Below are 19,434 nucleotides of genomic sequence, written 5' to 3'. Positions count from 1 at the left end.
AATATTGCTCACTTCAGTTTAGCCAATACCTTATGCTAAATTAACATAAATGGGACATACTGAAGGCATTTTAAAATCATTACAGAAGAGGTGAATATGCTTATTGGAAAGACAATGAAGATTGTTCTTGAACTATTCTTATGCGTATTAAAGAAACTACAGGGGAAAAAAAGACAAATCCTTTGTTTTAGTCCTTAATTAGCAACCTATTTCTGATCCCTGCTACAACCAAATGTCATCCTTTACTTTGTAGAAGGATATGGCCGTAAGTGAGTGGGTGTCATTATGATCGGACACCAGTGACATGGAAGATATACTTGCTTGTGAAGCTCAAAGGTTAGGAGACCGTACAGCTGTGTGGGTATCTGCAGTCCAGGGGCCACTTGTGGCCCATTGGGGTATTGAGTGCGGCCCATGAGATATTTTGTTGACCACTGACCACACGCAGAGTTGCCACATTCTGCTGGTTTCCGCCTGCACAAAGCAAGGGCAAGTGAAGTGAAGTGATTGCACACAACGTTGATTGTGAGCGTCATATACTGCCTCTCCACTGGGCAATCCAAGGGGGAAGGACCTGAGGGGGTGGGCTTACTGGGGGCAGGACCAGACTGAGTGATGGTGGTGGGATGGAGGGGCAGGGAGAGAGAGGGAGGGAGTGCTGGGGGAGAACTGTCATGCACTCTGCAATGTAGATTGGTGGTGGGAGGGAGGGGGAGATCAGTCCAGGTAAGACAAGGGGGCCGCGATGACCAAGGGACCCCCTGTGGTGGTTGGTGGGATGTCTGCTTTAGCCCATGGAGGCCGGCTGATGGCAGCAGAGGCAGTGACAGGTCTGTCTGCTCTCAGAGCAATGGTGCATGCGCAATGGTGCTCTCAGCTGGCGTTCGGGTCATTTAAGCCCCACCCCTGCCCTTACAGGTGTAGAGTGGTTTTTACTGTTTTTTCATGCACTGAGTGCACATGATCACAGATTTGGACTTGCCCAAAAAAAAATGGATCAGAAACTCTCCCATTTTCAGGCTTGTTGTGGGCTTAGAATTGTCTTCATAACATCGTTCCTGTGACGTTTTCTTCTAATAGCTGGTTTCAGGCTTTTGTATCCCAACCAAATATGTAATCCATCATTATTTTTGTCAGTTATGTCAGTAAATTCATCCAGAGCACAGTGTATGTAATTCTTCCATTATATCAAGTCTTATTTGTTTTCTTACAAAAGTGCTACTTTTTTTCCGTTAATAACCCGGTTCCTGAAACAAATCCATTTATTCATGTATAAGAGCTCCTTAACCCTTGTTTCATCAATCTTGTGCATTAAATATACTTTCTTTAAAACAAAAATGCATTTCCCCCAACACTCAGAGAAGGAAGCTTTTAGCATCACCATAGATAACCTTGTATTCAGTGTTCCTTCAATGAAGCAGGGAACACCATTTGTATTAAAAATAAAATATAGCGGATGCTGAAACCGGAAACAAAAACAGAGAATGCTGGAAAAATCAGCAAGTCTGGCAACATCCATAAGGAGGGAAAACACACTACAGACACTACCAGACCTGCTGAGTTTTCCCAATATTCTCCTTGTTTTTGTTCCTTCCACTGATTAACTATTTCTAAGTATTCCACCATTTAGTTGAGCAATTTAGGAGATGGAAATAGGACGGCGGTGGATAGAGGAGAGCCGGTGGATGCGGTCTTTCTAGATTTTCAGAAGGCGTTTGACAAAGTACCTCACAAGAGGTTATTGCAGAAGGTCGAGGGACATGGAGTTGGGGGTAGGGTGTTAGCGTGGATAGAGGATTGGCTGTCAAAGGTTATTGCAGAAGGTCGAGGGACATGGAGTTGGGGGTAGGGTGTTAGCGTGGATAGAGGATTGGCTGTCAAATAGGAGGCAGAGAGTGGGGGTCAACGGGTGCTATTCGGATTGGCGGATGGTGACTAGTGGAGTGCCCCAGGGGTCGGTGCTGGGGCCTCAGCTTTTTACCATTTATATAGATGATCTGGAGGAGGGAACCGAGTGTAGGGTGTCGAAATTTGCTGATGACACCAAGATTGGGGGAACGGCAAATTGTGCGGAGGGTGTGGAGAGTCTGCAGAAGGATCTAGATAGGCTGGGCGAATGGGCCAGGAACTGGCAAATGGAATTTAATGTTGGCAAGTGTGAGGTGGTCCACTTTGGTAGGAAGAATGGTAGGAAGGACTATTACTTACGGGGCGAAAAACTGCAGCAGGCGACGGTGCAGAGGGACCTCGGGGTCCTTGTGCATGAGTCGCAAAAACCCAGCTTGCAGGTGCAGCAGGTGGTCAGGAAGGCGAATGGGATGCTGGCCTTCATCGCGAGGGGGATTGAATATAAAAGTAGGGAGGTCTTGCTGCAGCTGTATAGGGCATTGGTGAGGCCGCAGCTGGAGTACTGTGTGCAGTTTTGGGCGCCGCACCTGCGCAAAGATATTTTGGCCTTGGAGGGAGTGCAGAGGAGGTTTACTAGGCTGATACCGGAGTTGAGGGGGTTGAGCTATGAGGAGAGGCTGAATAAACTGGGCTTGTACTCGTTAGAGTTTAGAAGAATGAGGGGAGATCTCATTGAGACGTATAAGATGATGAATGGGATGGATAGGATAGAGGTGGAGAGACTCTTCCCGCTCAAAAAAGACAGTAGGACTAGGGGGCACAGCCTCAAGATAAAAGGGGGGCAGTTTAGAACGGAGTTGAGGAGGAACTTCTTCACTCAAAGGGTGGTGAATCTCTGGAATTCTCTGCCCATTGAAGTGGTGGAGGCTGCCTCGCTAAATATTTTTAAGACGCGGGTTGATGGGTTTTTGATAAGAGAGGGGATTAAGGGTTATGGGGAGAAAGCGGGAAAGTGGAACTGAGCAGCGACAGATCAGCCATGATCTTATTGAATGGCGGGGCAGGCTCGAAGGGCTAGATGGCCTACTCCTGCTCCTATTTCTTATGTTCTTATGAAACTCAGCTTATACAAAATAGAATGCTAAGGTTGGGAATGGTGGGATTCAGACTGAGACGGTGGCTGAGAGTGGGATGGAATTAACGGACGGGTTCAGGGTTTGTGGTTGGTACCACAATATAATGCAGCAAAGAGGATGAAGGGATTGATTGGGCCGGCAATGAAGTAGAAATTGGTGTCATGTCGTAACTGACCCCTGCATAACAGACGATGTTACCAAGGAGCAACATGTAGGTGTCTACATGTAATGGCATCTGGAAACAAGAGAAACTCTTGCTGGATATGTAACTGGACATATTTAGCTCTCAGCTCTAGGAAGGTCTTGGAGAAATAGATAGTTATTACTAAGTGCAATAAGGCCAGCTGGTGCTTGGGATCCTTCCAGTTTTGGTGATGGATGGCTCAAGCAGTTGTGTGCCAAATATACTCAACTTTGCACACCTAGGACTAGAGGTAGTAAAGATGGAGCTAACCAGGAGGAACCTGCTACATGAAAGAGAGTAATGGTTTTACTAGGACATCAAAGGTGATGCAATCATTGAGCAAGTGGAAAGCTGCAATAGCATTGTGGTGAATGGAAAACCACCATCCATGATAATGCAGTGTAAATGAGTTGATAGAGAGCTATTTACAAGGGCAAATCAAAAAGAAGGTGAGTTAGAAGATGTGTCTGGTTAAAAAGGGTAGAAGATGTGTCTGGTTAAAAAGTTGGCCTTACTGGTGATCAAGAAACATGAGAAAAGAGAGATCATGTGAGAAAGTAAAGTTGAAAGGGTAACAACGTTTATAGGTCAAGCATTTATATGGATCCAGAGGTTTAGGGAGCACGGTGAACATAAAAAAAGAGGAAAAGTATAACTGAGATGGAGACTGAAATCATCAAGGTGAGGACTTTCTCAGTTTAGAGGCACTATGAAGAAAGGAGGGTACATGACTCATGGATAAGCTAAATGTGGGCATTGAGTGGCAATAGACAGTGAAGGTTCTAAGATGGGTGAGAGTGGTGAACAAAGGAGGGCTCCTCAAAGGAGAGAAGATGTTGGAGGAGTCGAGGGAAAAATCAATATGTGAATTGGTAAAAAGGGTCACACTAACCCCATAGCAACTTGGTTCGGGCAACTTACAGAACGTATCACCAGACTAGGAGGCATTTACTCCATTTTCATTTGGTGTACTGCATTTCCTTACATGATCAACCCCTGTCTGAGTGAGACTGTTACACTGCTGCCAAAAGTTCTGGATTGCAGCCAATGTTTGTTTTAGCACTAACATCTTTTGGCAAACTGGATTAAGACTGCCTTGAATCAGCCAATTTACTACTCTTACCAGCTATCACACAAAATTTCCATCAAATGTGTGTGCGCTGCTTCCAGACTGTACCTTAGGCTAGCTACATATGTACCTGAGTCCAAAAGAGAAGCTCAAGTGAGAAGAACATAATCTATTGGGTTGGAACTAAGAAACAATAGAAGTATACTCAATTACAGACACTTCTGGGCTTCAAATCCAGACATTTCTTCTGTTTGAAGTAGCTCAGTGTTGGACACTTTGTTCTCCCATTTGATGTCTGTGATGTTGCAACTGCATGTCATGTGGAGCTCCTCTACCCATTTAATATGTCCGGAGTAGGTAGTCAATGGCTCACAGGCATGTACAAGAATAGGTTTGTACAGCCTTATAACAGCAAGTTTTGTTGTTACTTTGATACCTTGTTTTTTCCAGTCTTTGACAAATAAAAAGAACAAAGAAAATTACAGCACAGGAACAGGCTTTTCGGCCTGCATTGACCAACTAAAACCCCCTACCCTTCTGGGTACCATATCCCTCTAGTCCCATCCCATTCATGTATTTGTCAAGACGTCCCTTAAAAGTCACTGCCGTATCCGCTTCCACTACCTCCCCCAGCAATGAGTTCCAGGCACCCACCACTCTCTGTGTAAAAAAATCCGCCTCATACATCTCCTTTACAGCTTGCCCCTCGCACCTTAAACCTATGCCCCCTAGTAATTGACTCTTCCACTCTGAGAAAAAGCTTCTGACTTTCCACTCTGTCCATGCCCCTCAATCTTGTAGACTTCTATCAGGTTGCCTCTCAACCTCTGTCAGTTCAGTGAGAACAAACCAAGTTTCTCCAACTCTCCCCATAGCTAATGCTCTCCATACCAAGCAACATCCTGGTAAATCTTTTCTCTATCCTCTCTAAAGCCTCCACATCCTGCTGGTAGTGTGGCTATCAGAATTGAATATTCCAATTGCGGCTAACTAAGGTTCAATGATGCTGCAACATGACTTGCCAATTTTTAAACTCAATGCCCAGGTTGATGAAGGCAAGCATGCCGTATGCCACCTGACTACCTTCTCCATCTTCATTGCCACTTTCAGTGATCTGTGTACCTGTACACCCAGATCCTTGGGGTGAAACAGGCCATCTTTTTTGGACAAGGTGCCATAAGATCTGGCGAGAAAAGCTGCTTGTTCCCTTGGAGAGAAACACAGCAGTTTTTGGTCAGAACTCAATACTTTGACAATTTTGGGTAGAATTCCACCCATTTTCAAAAGTGTCTCTGCCTCCGAAAGCACATATTCTGCAAAATGGTTTATCAATCTGTTGAGTAGAACGTTTACTGGAGTCTTATCAGCTATCACAAACAATAGGATTCCTCTGGGATTGTCACACATGGATTTATGACCATTTTCCTTTTTACAAGGAAACAAGCTGGAGGAGTCAGCAAGGCCTCCATTATTTATCAGGCCGACTCGTTCACAAGGGTATTGAGCATATTTCATATATCTCTTAAATTCATGTGGTGCTCTTTATGCCAGTAAGTATATGCTTCCTCTGTCCCCGTTGTATAATTGCCATTATGTGTTTCGGCTGGCCTCATGTCTGTGTTTATCATCGCTTTTCATTCTTTGGGATTGCGAGTATCACTGGCAAAGTCATACTTCCAATGGCCACACACAAACTACCCAATCAAAATGCTGTTTGTAACAAGCGTTTGCAGGATACAGTTCTGGTCCCAAAACAACACTCTCAGCATTGAAAATGCAGGCCAGATGCCACCAAATATTGTGGCCACAGCACTTGGCAGCAAAATGATAGCAATAAACAATTTTCACTGCTCCAGCATAATATGTACCATTGGTTAATAGACAGCAATAAGTGATAACTTTAGTAAAATAACATGCGTCTCTCTCTCTGTGTTAGATAGTGAAATTAAGAATCAAATTTCTTGTAGCCAGCTGCTTGATGCTTAAATGTGGTGACTTGCAGCAAAAGTATTTCAACCAGAAATTACTATGGGCTCAGCTTTCATTTCTCATTGTCTTACCTGAAGACTTCCTCTCGGGCAATATTCTGTTACAATGCAGACATTTGGTGGATCGATGCAGGCTCCAATGAACCTTGTCAAATGATTAAACTGCACATCCCGCATCTGCAAGAGAGATTAATACTGGCTACACTCGTGATCGGACAGATAAGGCGCTGATAACATTGTCAATGATGTTGGCAGGAAACTGTGCACTTACATGTTTTAGTTCAAACAGCACTTGCCTGGTGAGCTCAATCCTTTTCTTGTTTGCATGTTTAATTGCAACTAAATTACCCTGAAAATAAGCAATTAACATTTTAATTTAACAAGCAAAATAAAGAGGAGAAAAAACCTCAGTGTCTTTAAAAAGTAGGCCTAAAAATTAATTTAAACTATCAAGAGGAAGTTTACTTAATGAATAACAGATGAAAAGATGTTTTTAAAAAGATGTTTTCTAGTTTTTGGACAAATGCTGCATTGATGATAATCTGCTACAATGCACACCCATGATGTATCAATGTTAGGCTTGATTTCTGCTTCATGAGTCTTTCTTCAGCCATTACAATAAAACCTGGGTGTTATATTCAACAAACAGGTTAAAATGAGACTTACAAAACACCATTTTGTGTAAGTGTGGGACGTTACACAGCATCACAGAAATAGGTCATTTGGTCCAATTGGCTGTATACTTCATTTGAGAGCTTGAATGTTACATTCCCCCAGCTGTTTCTGAGGTAGGGGTAAAGGGGTTAGGGGGAGCATGCGATTGAATGGACGGCTTCCCTCTGGGATTTCACCCGACACAACCCGGTTGCAATTTTACGGAGGGACGGCAGGACCTCGGATGGGCAGCCTGCCCTTGCCCTTATTTAGGTCTGTAAGTCATTACTTAAAGGCCGTTTCCAAGCCAGCCTCAATTTTCAGGCTGGTGGGCACTGTATAGTTGAGAGTGGGAAACTAGAAAAATTCACTGGTCTCAATTTTGGGTGGGGGGAGGGGGAGAAGAGGGCAATTCTAATGGAGGCCAACCACTTACTGGGGTACCCTCCCCTCATAAACCAGACACCTCTTGACTATCTCCCCCACCTCCCGAGCCAACCCCGCAATTACCCATCGCCCCTCCCCGCCTCCTTGTGTCCCCACCTCGTCTCCACCCACTCCGCCGGGCCATTCCTTACCCTCCCCTTCTACTCCTCAGGACATATGCCTCTTACCTCATACTAGATCCCTGCACTTAGTCCCACGCATGGCACTGCAGTACCTCTTCTGACCATTGCAGCGCTGTGCCTTGATGGGCTAGAGAGCAGTCAGCCAATCTGATGGGTAACAGCTCTCCAACATGGGACCTCCTTCCAAGATGGAAGTCCCACCTGCTGCCAATCAATGCTCATTTGAGCATGAAATAGCAGTGGGCCTTTTGGAATCAGCAGTGCTGTGTTCCCTGCCAACTCTCCAGAGGGTGGGGATTTGAGCACCCGCCTTCTAAAAAATTCGGGCCAAGGTCCTCCCACTCTAACAATCACTTCCCATCCTGCCTGAACATTATTCTATTCTCTTCTGCTTCACATTGGCAAACTAACAGACAAACACATTGCTAGCACTCGAAGAATAAACATACATAAGGAATAATCTATAGCAAGATCACAATCTCTGTGGCACAATTGGCTAGCACATTTGGCTATTAACTGGAAGATTGGTGTTTCAAGATCACCCAGGGATGGGGCTTTTGCTATTAACTCCCAATCAGAATTCATTGTCTTATTTTGTGTGGCACAGTGGCACAGTGGTTAGCACAGCTGCTTCACAGCGCCAGGCATCTGGGTTCAATTCCCGGCTTGGGTCACTGTCTGTGTGGAGTTTGTACCTTCTCCCTGTGTCTGCGTGGGTTTCCTCTGGGTGATCCGGTTTCCCCCCACAGTTCGAAAGACGTGGAGGTTTGGTTGATTGGCTAAATTGATCCTAGTGACAGGGGGATTAGCAGGGAAAAATTGTGGGGTTATGGGGATAGGGCCTGGGTGGGATTGTGGTCAGTACAGATTGAATGGGCTGAATGGCCTCCTTCTACATTGTAGCAATTCTATGAAGACAATGAAGCTCAGGACTAGTTAGTTTTTTAAAATTTTTGATGCCTTTGCATAAGTGCAAAGAATAATAGAGGAAGATTGAGGCAGAACTTCGAGGAAATAGAGAAAAGGCATCAAGTTGCACATGAAACCTAGTACTCAACAGGTGAATCCAGAGAAATGTGTAATCTGTTTTGGTTCATCTATGGTTGTTTCAGAGAATAAAGTTGGGACAATAACAGCAAAAGCTATTATTTTTATTCAATGTTTAATTTTCGGTTAGGTTTAAAATCATGAAAACTCCAGGAAGTCTTTATATTTTAAAATACTCAATTGAAAAACAGAAGGGAAATGAGAGGGTTGCAGTAAAGTTTATTTATTTTTCACAAGTAAGGCTTACATTAACACTGCAATGAAGTCACTGTAAAATTCCTCTAGTCACCACATTTTGGGACCTGTTCAGATCAATGCACCCAACTAGCAAGTCTTTCAGAATGTGGGAGGAAACCGGAGCAGCCGAAGGAAACCCATGCAGACACTGGGAGAACATGCAAACTCCACACAGACAGTGACCCAAGCTGGCAATCGAACCCGGGTCCTTGGCCTGTGAAGCGGCAGTGCTAACCACTGTACTACTGTGCCACCCCTAGCACATCTACAGTAGAGGGTAAGTGCTGAAGATGTATTTATGTATGTTGGTATAATTGCATAGAATTTTATATATATTTCCTTGAAGAGTTTTTTAAAATCCATTTCTAAGCATCTGATAACAGCTTTTGAAATCGCGTACCCAGGGAATTTCAATTATCCACATTTCTATTAATTGCCACAGAAATTATCCACCGAGTTTTATACAAAGAACACAACACTTCCTATTACCATTTGTATTTCATCTTCTTTCCTTAATGAATAAATTACATCATGATTCTTTTGTTATTTATATTGTACCGGCAATCATTCCTTTAACCTGTGTGCTTTTATATCATGAGAGTAAGACCAAAATTTGAGGTTTATAAATTGTTCATTAGTTTGAATAAATGTGAAGGATAGTGGACCTTTAGAAGCGCTTGACAAGCCTTAATGAAAGCAATACTGAAATAACTAATGGAATTGATGCGCATTCTCTCAGGCACTGATGTGAAATTTTTGCACAAATGCAATACAAAATGTATTTACTTATTGTCTTCTTTGACCTTGCAACACTCCACCCATTTTGAATGTATTACTTTTACCTTTATTCTGTCACTATGGTAGGGGGACAAAGGGTGTGATCTTATCACCCGTTCATGTCACGCTCCCCCTGCAGCGAAGATGGAGGATTTGGTGACAAGCCAAATCTCCAATCACTGCGGCGGGATGGGAAAATCCTGCTGATGTAAATGGTTGGAAGATTCCAGTCCAAGTGTGTTAGGCTACAAATATGTGACAATACAAAGCCACAGATATGGTCACTTCTTGCCTCATTTTGTTGCCTTCTTTAATATAAGTGTCAAATACTAGGGGATGTCTGGCACCTGGTGGTGTCTGCTTTTCCTATGATTTGAAATGGGTGTCATGGCTGAACCACTGTCTTTTAATAAAAATATACTTGGATCTCTGATAAAAGGCTATCTACCCGGAATGTTAAATCTGTTTCTCCCTCCATAGACCCTCAGCTTACTGATTTTGCCAGCATTGTCTGTTTTTATTTTTGATTTTCAGCATCTGCAGTACTTACTATTGCCATTCGCCTGTCACGAGCTGAAGAACTGCATTGCCACAAAGTTTGTCTCATTGAATGGTGAAGCAGATGCGATGGGCAGAATAGCCTACCTCTGCTCCTTATGGTCTGATAGTCCTGTCACCAACAGAAAGTGCTTAGCTGGCAAGACTGAAAATTTGCAAATGCTGTTACCTATAAAAACACTTCAGTGACAAAGCAGCAAAGTTGTAAATTGCAGCTTCAGTCCCAGGTACTATAGGGCTGGAGATGGTGCTGAATGGTAACTCTCTCATTATTTTATAGTCTTCAGTTTTAAACCAAGATAGCATTGTCTCCCTAATCCTTTCATTTTCATCTAAGGAAGTTTTCCTCCTTTCCCATCACCGCCCTGCAGTTACTATGAACTAGTGCGACTCTTTATGCAGGCAAAATGCCATTTCTGCTGTGTTTATGTTGTTAGGAAGAATTATTAAACATTATTCTGTACCTATAAACAAACCCTTCCCATGTAATGCAATGGATAATGGGATTCATTAGAGATATCACAGACAGTTACAGCTGAGTAAAAAGAGAAAAGAAACCCCTTCCAATACTGCTTCAGAAGGTGCTTGGCCAATGAAAACAATCTGACAGCAAATGTATAAATATCTAGTTTAGTAACTTTAGATTAATTATGCAATGGAACAATTTCCTTTATTTACATATAAGAGACTAAGAGGTGAGTTTTTTTCTATCTATGGCCTTGTACGGCATTCTGTGTGACAAATTCTGCAGATGAGCGCCCTGACCAGGAGCCACCCTGGGGAGTTTGGAGCACTAAAGCAATTCAAGGAATAGATTTCACTCTTGTGTTGGTAAGGCGAGTGGATTTGTTGTTTCTGGCAGCTATGGATTTCTGGTGGCTGGCCGGTGCATTATCGCAAATCCTGCTTCATTTTCCTCCACAATTGTTCATTTGAAAGTCTGATATCATGGCCACAATGTAAACAGATACACTGTCTGGAGACAGAAGCAAGATTAGTACCTTAAAGTAGCCGGTCTTTGCAAAGAGCTGGTATTTCCCTTGTGTTGTCATTAATGAGCAATAACTGGATCCCCGCTATTGATGAAACAAATAAGAAAATGAAACAGCATGCCAGTTTAAAGTATTTTAATTCAACAACTGTATGATTTCCAAAACACAATGGTATGCATATTGCTTTACTTTCAAAGTATAGCAAAGAAGAAAGGATAAGTTTTCATCTTCACTCTGTCACAAAAAATAAGATCAGAAACATGGGCGTATCTCAATTTACATAAAGCTCTGACAAAGAGTCATCTGGACTAGCAATATCAGCTCTTTTCTCTCCTTACAGATACTGCCAGACCTGCTGAGGTTTTCCAGCATTTTCACTTTTGTTTCAGATTCCAGCATCTGCAGTAATTTACTTTTATCCCAATTTACTTAAATGATCGAAAGAGCAGGCACAAAGAGTTCTCAATAAATACTGCCTAATGTTGCAAAGGCATACGATTATACTTTAAACGATTATTCTACTGAATGTAAAACATCACCTGCCCATTTGTCCAGGTATTAGCAGCTGTAATCTCTTGTGCCAGGTTTGCAGACCTGAGGGACTTTACCAATGGAAGGGACAGAAAAAAATCTTCTCCATGGTGGGATGAATGGAATGTCAGAACAGGTCACCGCGACTGTTCAAATATATCATCTCACTACTACTTATTACTAATAACTTGTTTTGTACATGATTTCCAAATAAAATATCAAGCTGCATTTAATAATGGGTGAAATTTAATGGCTTTGTCCAAGATGAGTTTGGGGACAGGGTGGGCACATAATCATGGGGGAGGGTTCTGGAGGGAAACTCACCACTTTACCATCTTGCTATCATTGAGGCCCTTAACTGAGCATTTAAAACCCACTTGAGGGCCTCATCCCATCGTTGCCAGTGGAGGAGTCATCGTGCCCAAAAAGCAAATCCCCGTTTTATTTTGCTTACGAGCTCTTAGAGTGGAGGTACCATGTTTTAAATGCATTCAGTGTCTCATCCAGGGAGCTGGCATTGGGAAACAGCGGGGTGGCGCTCAGACCCACTCCCATTCCTTTGCTGCTGACTCCCCTCTACCTTCCTCCCCTTTTCCACTTCTTCCACCTTGAAACCCCTATCCTACAACTCCATTTTCATCCTCACACTCACACTGCCAATTTTTTGCCCACTCACTTATCTATGTCCCTTTGCTGAAGTGTCCTCTCACAACTTGCTTTCTTACCTAACTTTGTATCATCAGCAAATTTGGCCACAGTACAATTTTCAAAACAGGTTTTATTGTGTAAAAAAGAAATGTAATTTTCCATCAGGGACTAACTCAGAGGCGTCCTAACACGATGAGGTGATGTAGGATAATTCGAGAGAAATGCTGCTAATTTCTGGTGCATCGTGAAAGATCTTCCAAGATTATTTTTCAGAAAGGTTTTGAACTCAGTTTCCCCTTTGGGCTATATGCCTCCATCAGTAGAGACATGACATTTTATTCAAAAACAGAAAAATCATACGATTGTAAAAGTTGGTTCCCTGTTAACACCAAGCTAGTTAGGAAGTCATATTGGGCAAATAAATGCCGGAACCACTTTGAGATATTTAAAATGAAAATATAAATTAAGAAAAGTATCTGTGTTTTCAGCTTGCTGTAATCAACATGAATGTAATTTTGTTGGCCCTTACCAATTATTGGGTTGCACGTTTTAATTTTATAGTTTAGTTTTTTTTTAAGTATTTTCAAGTTCAGAAACCAAAGTATTTTGTTAGATGGGACCATCATGTCAATACGACAACCAACAGAAATGTAAATGTGGAACCTGTATTGTGCGATATCATATCAGCCTTTGTACCACATTCCATTCTTTGTTATTTGAACAGCATGTTGATTTAAAATGGGATTGACGGCTCTGTTAAATGGGATTTGATACAAACATATTGCTTGCAATGCAATCTGCTTTACACTGGGCAGCCAAATGCTGACTACTTTGCAGAACATCTCCCCTCTGTCTACCAGCATAATCCTGAGCTTCCAATCACCTGTCATGTTTATTCTCCACGTTGATCTCATATGGACTCAAGATCACCAATTTCAGAACGTAATCTCAGCCCCCATTTTGTTTCTTTCCTATTTAGAGATTTTACTCCAATTTTTTTCTCCTTTTGTTTGGTTTCAGATGGCAACTATTCATTACTCTGCCATTTAGATCTCTCTGATACACAGCTTTTGTTGCTTGTCCCATCATAACTCCCTTGGAGCCTGTACCATAAACCTTTATTCTTTATTGTGTGGAAAATGGGTGCCCCTGGTTAATCCATAAGTTCCCTTGAGGAGCTGGTGGTGAGCCTACTTCTTGTAGCCCATCTGATGCAGGTACATTCTCATTACTACTGGGATGGGAGTTCCAGGATTTTGACCCAGGGACAGTGAAGAATCTGGGATATAGTTTCAAGTCAGGATGGTGTGTGTCTTGGAGGCAAACTTCCTATGTATCTGTGTAGTAGAGGTCACGCAGTTGGTAGGTATTGTCAAAGGAACAATGGTGAATTGCCATGAATTTTATATGTGGTATATGCTGCTCCACTGTGCATCAGTGATGGAGGAGCTTGTTTTAGGTTGGTGGATGGTTGGTGTGAATGATGACGGTGATTATGCTGATGGTGTCAAGCTTCTTGAGAATTGTTAGAGCTGCACTCATTCAGTCAAGTGGAGAGTATTCCATTATGCTCCGGACTTGTGCCTTGTAGGTGGTGGACAGTCTTGAGGAGTCAGGAGGTGAGTTACTCGCTAGAGAATTCCCAGCCTGCTCTGGTAAGCACAGTATTTATGTAGCTTGCCCAGTTCAGTTTCTGGTCAATGGTAACCCCCAGGATATTGACAGTTGGTGATTTAGTGATGGTGATGCCATTGAATGTCATGGGAACCAAGAGACAAAATGCTGGAAAATCTCAGTAAGTCTAATAGCATCTGTAAGGAGAGAAAAAAGCTAATGTTTTGAGTCATCATAGAATGCCTACAGTAGAGAAGGGGGCCATTCGGTCCATCAAGTCTGCACTGACCACAATCCCAACCAGGACCTATTCCCGCAACCCCAAGCATTTTACCTGCTAATCCCCCTGACACTGGGTCAATTTATCATGGCCAATAAACCTAGCTTGCACGTCTTTGGATTGTAGGAGGAAACCGGAGCACGCAGAGGAAACCCATGCAGACACAGGGAGAACATGCAAACTCCACCCAGACAGTGACCTGAGACCGAAATTGAACCTGGGACCCTGGCACTGTGAGGCAGCAGTGCTAACCACTGTGCCACTGTGCTGCCCTTGGACCCATGAAGTTTGCACCGACCACAGTTGGTGTCTAGGTGACCTTTTGTCAAAGGGTCATGACAAAGGGTCATCCCGGACTCGAAACGTCAGCTCTTTTCTCTCCTCACAGATGTTGCCAGACCTGCCGAGATTTTCCAGCAGTTTCTCTTTGGGTTTCAGATTCCAGCATCCACAGTAATTTGCTTTTATTGAATGTCATAGGGACATGCTTGGATTCTCTCATGTTGGAAGTGATCATTGCCTGGCACTTGTGTGGTGTGAATGTTACTTCTATGAAAATGACAAAACTCAAAGCTAGCTTTTTTTTCCAAGTCTATTTTCTGGGTGTTCATTGATCAAATTAAAACTATTTATGTGTTTATTCAACAGGCACCAATCCTCAGCAGCACAGGAAAGCACCACACTTCTATTTTGTTTTCATTCTATTTTTAAATAATGACTTATTCGCTAGTTAGGTCATTCTTCAAAGGCTATCAGCTTGGTGTCCAAAAAGCTATATGTAGCTTTTCTCCAACTGTGGAGAGTAGATTACATACAATTACATTTTCATTGTAACATTATCATCGTGCTGCAGGAAGGACAACTTTATTTTCAATCAGTGTGCTGATCATCAGATTTCAGCACAGAAGAAATACTAAAACTACATTTTACTTCAGTGAAAAAAAACCACACCTTTTCATTTCTTCACAAAAGAAATCGATGCTACCAGTGTCACAGTGAGAGAGGATGTAGGAGAAAAACTGAAAGGGATAAAAAATAGATAAAGAGGTCTCTGAAAGTTTGGCTGCATTCAAATCAGGAAGGTCAATGGCATGGACGGAATGCATCTCAAGTTGTTGAGGGACGTGAGGGTGCAAATTTCAACTGTAGCCACAATCTTCCAATCCTTGGAAGAAATGTCAAAGGATTGAAGATTGCAAATGTCACTCAACCTGACATGATGGTAGACAAACCTTTAAAGACAATTAAGCTTGAATTTTCTCTTCCGGCACCTGCCCAGAAATGAGTCAGGAGTGGATAAAATGAGTTCTTTGAGGCCAAAATTTCAAAATTCCCAGACCCAGCCCATTTTCCCCCAGTTGGGAAATATGTCAGGTTTTGACCCCGCACGCACATCCTCTGATCTGTCAGCATTTGGACACCTGCGGGAAGCCTAAGGTAAGTCAATATGTGAACCTTGGTTCTGCTGAGGAGTCTCAAAACTTTTAACAGTAAGCTCAAAAGATTTTACAAATGCCTCCTTTATTGGCTATGTTCGCTCCATGATCTCTCATACACCCTAAGGCCCCTTCTTGTCCCCTCTACCAACATACCTCTCCACTTCCATACCCATCCCTTACCCCATTACTCCCCTACCCCTTCCTGACTTCTGGGAAGCAAAATCTCTTGACAGCACCTGACTTTCAGGCATCAGGAAAGCGACATCAGTAAACGGCCTCTCTTTTAGTTCCTTATTCTCAGGAAAAGCCGGTCTCATATCTGGGGCAAAATTAATTGGCACTTGGAAAAAATACGGATCAATAAATGCAAGCAAGTTTGAATTTGTCAAAGCAAAAAGATGTTTGATTAATTTGATTGAGTTCTTTGGAAAAGTAATCGTGAGGATTAAAGAGGGTAGAGTGGTTGATGTTGGGTACATGAACTTTCAAAAGACATTTGATAAAGTATCACACAATAGAACTGTTAGCAAATTTGAAGGGGCAGTGTCTGCCTGGTTCTAAAGTTGGCTGAGGAAGCAGAGAGTATTGGTGGACAATTATCTTTCAGACTGGAGGGAAGCACACAGTGATATTTCCTAGGAGTTGGTTTCAGTGTCACTGTTAATTTTAATATATATTAATGACCTGCATAGAGTCTTGGAATCACAGAGGTTTACTGCATGGAAACAGGCCTATCGGCCCAATTTGTCCATGTTGTCCCTTTTTTTAAACCCTAAGCTAGTCCCAATTGCCCACATTTGGTCCATATCCCTTTATGCCCATCTTACCCATGTAGCTGTCTAAACGCTTTTTAAAAGACAAAATTGTACCCTTCTCTACTACTACTTCAGGCAGCTTGTTTCTGACAGTCACCACCCTCTGTGTGAAAAAAATTGCCCCTCTGGACACTTTTGTATCTCTCCCCTCTCACATTAAAGCTATGCCCTCTAGTTTTAGACTCCTCTACCTTTGGGAAAAGATATTGACTATCTTATCTATGCCCCTCATTATTTTATACATCCCTATAAGATCATTTTGATATCCAGGGCAGAATTAAACATTTGCAACTAACACACAAGTTGAAAATGTAGTGAGGAGGACAGTAACAGGAACAAGGGCATAGACAGACTGAAGAAAGTGCCAGACATATGACAGATAAAATTTAATGCAAGGAAATTTGAAGTGATTCATTTCAGTAGGAGGAATATGGTGAAATAACCTTAATAAAATGGTACAATTTTAAAGAAGGTGTAAGACCAGAAAGATGTGGGAGTATACAAACACAAGTGTTTGAAGGTTGCAAGACAAGTTGAGAATGATGTTTAAAACAAAAACCAAAAACTGGAATAGTTTTGATTCATGGGGTATTGGCACCAGTATTGCAGAAAGTGGGAGCTGCATCTTTGGGCCGGTCTGCACCTGAATTGTGCTGGGATTGGTGTTCTGGTGAATTGTACAACCAGGGCATTACAGAGGACTTTAAACAAAAAACTGGGACAGCATGTGAGAAGAGATGTCATAAATCGAAAGGTAAGAGAGCAGGATAGCAACTAGGGCAATGATAACCAGAACATACAAATTTAAGAGTGCACTCGTACATAAACCAGAGGAACTAAAAAGTGAGACCAAAAAGAAAGGAACCTGTAAGTGTCGTGTACTTGGATTTCCAAAAAAACCATCTGATAAAGTGCAACATCAAAGGTGCTAAGGCATGAGGGGTAGCATGGATCACAAACTGGTTAGCTAACAGTAAGCAATGAGTAAGCACAAATAGGTCTTTCATGGTTTGCCCAGTTGTACCTAGTGGAATGCCACAAAGATCAGTGTTGGGGTCTCAACTATTTACAAAATACATTAATGACTTGGATGAAAAGACCAAATGTAATACTGCCAATGACACCAAGATAGGTAAGAAAGTAAGTTGTCAAGGGAAGGTAAAGAATCTACTTAAGTGAGTGAGCAAAAATGTTCCAGTTGGAAGGAAATGTGGGGAAATGTGAAATTGTCCACTTGGTGACAGAACTAACAAGAGGGGAAAATATATTTGGTACAATACCAGCTGAGGTGGGAAGAGGCCACCTCTGAGATATTTCCTCAGCATCATTTCTACTTTTTAGATTTGATTTGTTATTGTCACATGTATTAGCATACAATGAAAATTATTATTTTTTGCACGCTATACAAAGCATACCGCTCATAGAGAAGGAAACAAGAGAGTGTAGAATGTAGTGTTACAGTCATAGCTAGGGTGTAGCTTAATGCAAGGTAGGTCCATTCAAAAGTCTGATGGCAGCAGGGAAGAAGCTGTTCATGAGATGGTTGGTATGTGACCTCAGACTTTAGTATCTTTTTTCCTGACGGATGAAGGTGGAAGAGAGAATGTCTGGGGGTGTGTGGTCCTTAATTATGCTGGCTGCATTGCTGAGGCAGTGTAGACAGAATCAATGGATGAGAGGCTGGTTTGCTAATAGATTGGGTTTCATTCATACCTTTTGTAGTTTCTTGCAATCTTGGGCAGAGCAGGAGCCATACCAAGCTATGATACAACCAGAAAGGATGCTTTCTATGGTGCATCTGTAAACATTGATGTGAGTCGTAGCTGACATGCAAATTTTCTTAGTCTTCCCCTTAGAGAAAGTAGAGGCGTTGGTGGGCAGTTTGTTGGTGATCTGGACACCTAAAAACTTGAAGCTCTGGACCCTTTCTGTTGATGTAGACAGGGGCACATTCTGAAGTCGATGACAATCTGCTTCATTTTATTGACATTGAGGGAGAGATTATTGTCGCTGTACCAGTTCACCAGATCTCATTCCGGTACTCTGTTTACTTTGTAATTTCGACAACAAATTCTATGTTCCAACTCTTCCAAAGCTGTGAGCAACATTAAAGGCTTGGGATTCTCCAGCCGTGCTCACCCCAAAACCAGAGAACCCCTTCTATGCATGGTCCACAACCATCTCCCCCCTCTCCCAACCTATGATTCCAGTGGTGGGTGGATCAGGAGAATTTCCCCCCAGGATATCCTGGTTGGTGAATTGGAGATATGAACACACATTCTTTTGTTATGTAGCACTCCATCACCAGAGCAACAGGGACTGTATTATTACTGACAAAATTCTGAAACTAAATGAAGCAAACATTTAAAGCCTTATGGCAGTGACTCTTGTTTCTTTCTCTTCTATGTACTTCATGAATGGTATACTTTGTCTGTGTAGTGTGCAAGAAACAATACTTTCAACTGTATCCCAAAAATGTGAATAATAAATCAAATCAAAAAAAAGGTTGCAGCACCTGTCTCCCTCCCCCACCTGAGAGCATACAGTATCCCATTTTCTGTGAACAGTCTATCTCATCGGCCTCTCCATAAACAGCTAACAGCACCAACATTAGACATGCTAAGCTTTAATTGTTACTGGTCTTGTTGAGCTGATTGATATTGAGATTCTACAAGATTAATGTATTTTCACAAGAACAGCCACTTACCAGTGATAAGGTAAGCCTGCTACCAGCGCTCTTCCGGAATTTTTCACTGTTTCCCATTTGTAGTTCTTCCCAGCGAATCCGCCACATCATACTGGCTAGGTCCTTCTCCAGTTTTAGTTTCCTATTTAAGTATCATAGTGGCATAAACATCATTTGTTAAAGCACATATTATCTGTCGCTACTATACAAATATCGCAGTGAAGGTAATAGTATTTGGAGAAGAATGGTATGTTGCCACCCTGTTGCCAGGGTCAAGGATGTCTCTGAGCAGCTGCAGGACATTCTTAAGGGGAGGGTAAGCAGCCAGAAGTCGTTGTACATATTGGTACCAACGACATAGG

At 42.3% G+C, this 19,434-nt stretch overlaps 1 protein-coding gene across 1 annotated transcript in view; it reads right to left on the bottom strand.

Moving 5' to 3' along the window:
* The window catches only part of LOC145356322 (atrial natriuretic peptide receptor 2-like), a 139,248-nt gene that overhangs the window by 63,594 nt on the left and 56,220 nt on the right, over positions 1–19,434 (bottom strand). Inside the window, exons 8-11 of the mRNA XM_080208977.1 lie at positions 19,094–19,214; positions 11,069–11,143; positions 6,497–6,574; positions 6,298–6,402 (exon numbers count right to left, since the gene is read on the bottom strand). Of these exons, the coding sequence (XP_080065103.1) occupies positions 6,298–6,402; positions 6,497–6,574; positions 11,069–11,143; positions 19,094–19,214 (379 nt within the window). The remainder of the gene's footprint in view (positions 1–6,297; positions 6,403–6,496; positions 6,575–11,068; positions 11,144–19,093; positions 19,215–19,434) is intronic.

This window comes from Carcharhinus amblyrhynchos, chromosome 1, assembly GCF_965287045.1.
Source record: "Carcharhinus amblyrhynchos chromosome 1, sCarAmb.v2.hapA, whole genome shotgun sequence".
Classification (NCBI taxonomy): domain Eukaryota; kingdom Metazoa; phylum Chordata; class Chondrichthyes; order Carcharhiniformes; family Carcharhinidae; genus Carcharhinus; species Carcharhinus amblyrhynchos.
This window is presented reverse-complemented; position numbering and strand designations above follow the sequence as displayed.